General features: G+C 52.1%; 1 protein-coding gene across 1 annotated transcript in view; it reads right to left on the bottom strand.

The window, feature by feature from the left end:
• CUNH1orf194 (chromosome unknown C1orf194 homolog) overlaps positions 1 to 796 on the bottom strand; it is a 3,715-nt gene extending 2,919 nt beyond the window's left edge. The window contains exon 1 of the mRNA XM_021714184.1: positions 717 to 796. Coding sequence (XP_021569859.1) covers positions 717 to 796 — 80 coding nt within the window. The remainder of the gene's footprint in view (positions 1 to 716) is intronic.
• Positions 797 to 2,026: the final 1,230 nt, after the last annotated feature.

Here is a 2,026-nt window from a genome sequence, read left to right as displayed (position 1 = left end):
GAACCCGCAGGCTCAGGCAGTCCACTCACCTCAGCCTCCCAAAGGCACGGGATTACAGGCTGAGCCACCGAGCCCGGCTGTGGACTGAGTTTTAGACACTCTGAGTTTGAAGTTTGAAGAAGAGGTGAAAAAGTGAGACTTTTTTTCTTTTTTGAGTCAGGGTCTCACTCTGTCGTCCAGGCTGGAGTGCAGTGGCACAATCACGGCTCACCACCACCACGGCCCAACCCCTGGTCTCAGGCAGTCCTCTTGTCCCAGCCTCCAGCGTAGCTGAGACTACAGGCACATGCCACCACGCCTGGGTAATTTTTGTATTTTTTGTAGAGACGAGGTCTTGCTATGTTGGACTCAAAGCAGTCCTCCCACCTTGGCCTCCCAAAGTGTTGGGAATACAGGCATGAGCCGTGGCATTCTAATGCAATTAACAGAAGGTCAGAGTGTGTGGTGTTGGAGGGGAGCTCAGAGAAATTGGCTGTCTGTGTGAAGTGGCAGTTGAAACCTGCGCAAAGGGGTCAAAGCAAAGGGGACCAGCTGGCTCATGAGGACTGCACAGTGTGTAACAGGGAGCAGGGGAGGACCCCGAGAGACCACCGGAGACGCAATCAAGAGGTACAGTGTCTATGCAGCTGAGATTTCAGTAAGCAGGGAGGCATTATTGACTGCAGGAATGTCAGAAAAAGCCCACTGGACATCCAGTCCTCTAAATAAAACCTCACAAACATGACTGTGGCAAGCATATAACTGGTTTCTTCATCACAGGTAAACATGCCATCTTGCTCACCATATCGTTCGCCATATCCCCAGTACCTACACGGCGACCTAACACATGGTATTCAAAAATGATATACTGAATTGGACGTGGTGGCTCATGCCTGTAATCCCAGCACTTTGGGAGACTTGGTGGGAGGATTGCTTGAGCCCAGGAGTTCGAGACCAGCCTTACCAACATAATGAGACCTCATTTCTTAAAAAAAAAAAAAAAATCAAACAGTTAGCCAGAGGTGATGGCATGCACCTTGTAGTCCCAGCCTGGGCAACAGAATGAGACCCCGACTCACAAACAAAAACAAAAATGATATATACTGGTTGAAGCCATGGCAGAATTTCCAGTAAGAATAAGTACAACCTACTAGAAATCTCATTCTACCTACTCAGTGTTGTAACCCTCCTTCCCCTAATATGGCAAAGTGCTGTGCAACTCCACTCCGTTAAAACTTCATTGAACAGTAGGCACCAGGCACTCTGCAATTCACCGGGAGAGATAAATAAGAGATGAGGACTAAAACAGTGCATGTATATGATGTGAGCGCTGGCTCATCGTCCTGTGACGGGACGCCGAGTTCTCTTCCCACGCTCCTCTCATCTGTGTCAGCAGGGTGACGTTGTCTTCACCGGGAGGGTCAAGCCATCTGCACACCCACCGTCCTTCCGTTTCAGGGACAGGGAGGTACCTTTTACTGAAGAGTAACTGCTTCCTTCGTGTGCTTCCGAGACCTGCATCACTGCACCATTCTATATATTCGATGTTCTCTCTCTCTTTTTTTTTTTTGAGTCAGAGTCTCACCGTTGCCCAGGCTGGAGTGCAGGGGCACACTCACAGTTCACTGCAGCCTCGACCTCCTGGGCTCCGCTGATCCTCCTGTCTCAGCCTACTGAGTAGCTGGGACTACACAGGCACGCACCACCACACCTGGCTATTTTTGTTTTTTTGAGTTGGAGACTCACTCTGTCGCCCAGACTGGAGTGCAGGGGCACGCTCCCGGCCACCGCAGCCTCGACCCGCCGGGCTCCGGCGATCCTTCCGCCTCAGCCTTCCAGGTAGCCGGAACCACAGGCGCGCGCTACCACGCCCGGCTGATTTTTGATTGATTGTAGAGACGAGGTCTCGCCAAGTCGCCCAGGCGGGTCTCGAACCCGCGGGCTCAGGCTGTTCGCTCACCTCGGCCCCCCAAAGCGCGGGATTACAGGCTGAGCCGCCGAGCCTGGCCTTCCTATTCTTTTTTTCCAAGGTAGCGATGAGGTGTCG

This window comes from Carlito syrichta, unplaced genomic scaffold (genome assembly GCF_000164805.1).
Source record: "Carlito syrichta isolate Samal-C Ts95f unplaced genomic scaffold, Tarsius_syrichta-2.0.1 Scaffold94802, whole genome shotgun sequence".
Taxonomy (NCBI): domain Eukaryota; kingdom Metazoa; phylum Chordata; class Mammalia; order Primates; family Tarsiidae; genus Carlito; species Carlito syrichta.
The sequence above is the reverse complement of the archived record's forward strand: the minus strand, read 5'-3'. Positions and strand labels throughout refer to the sequence as shown.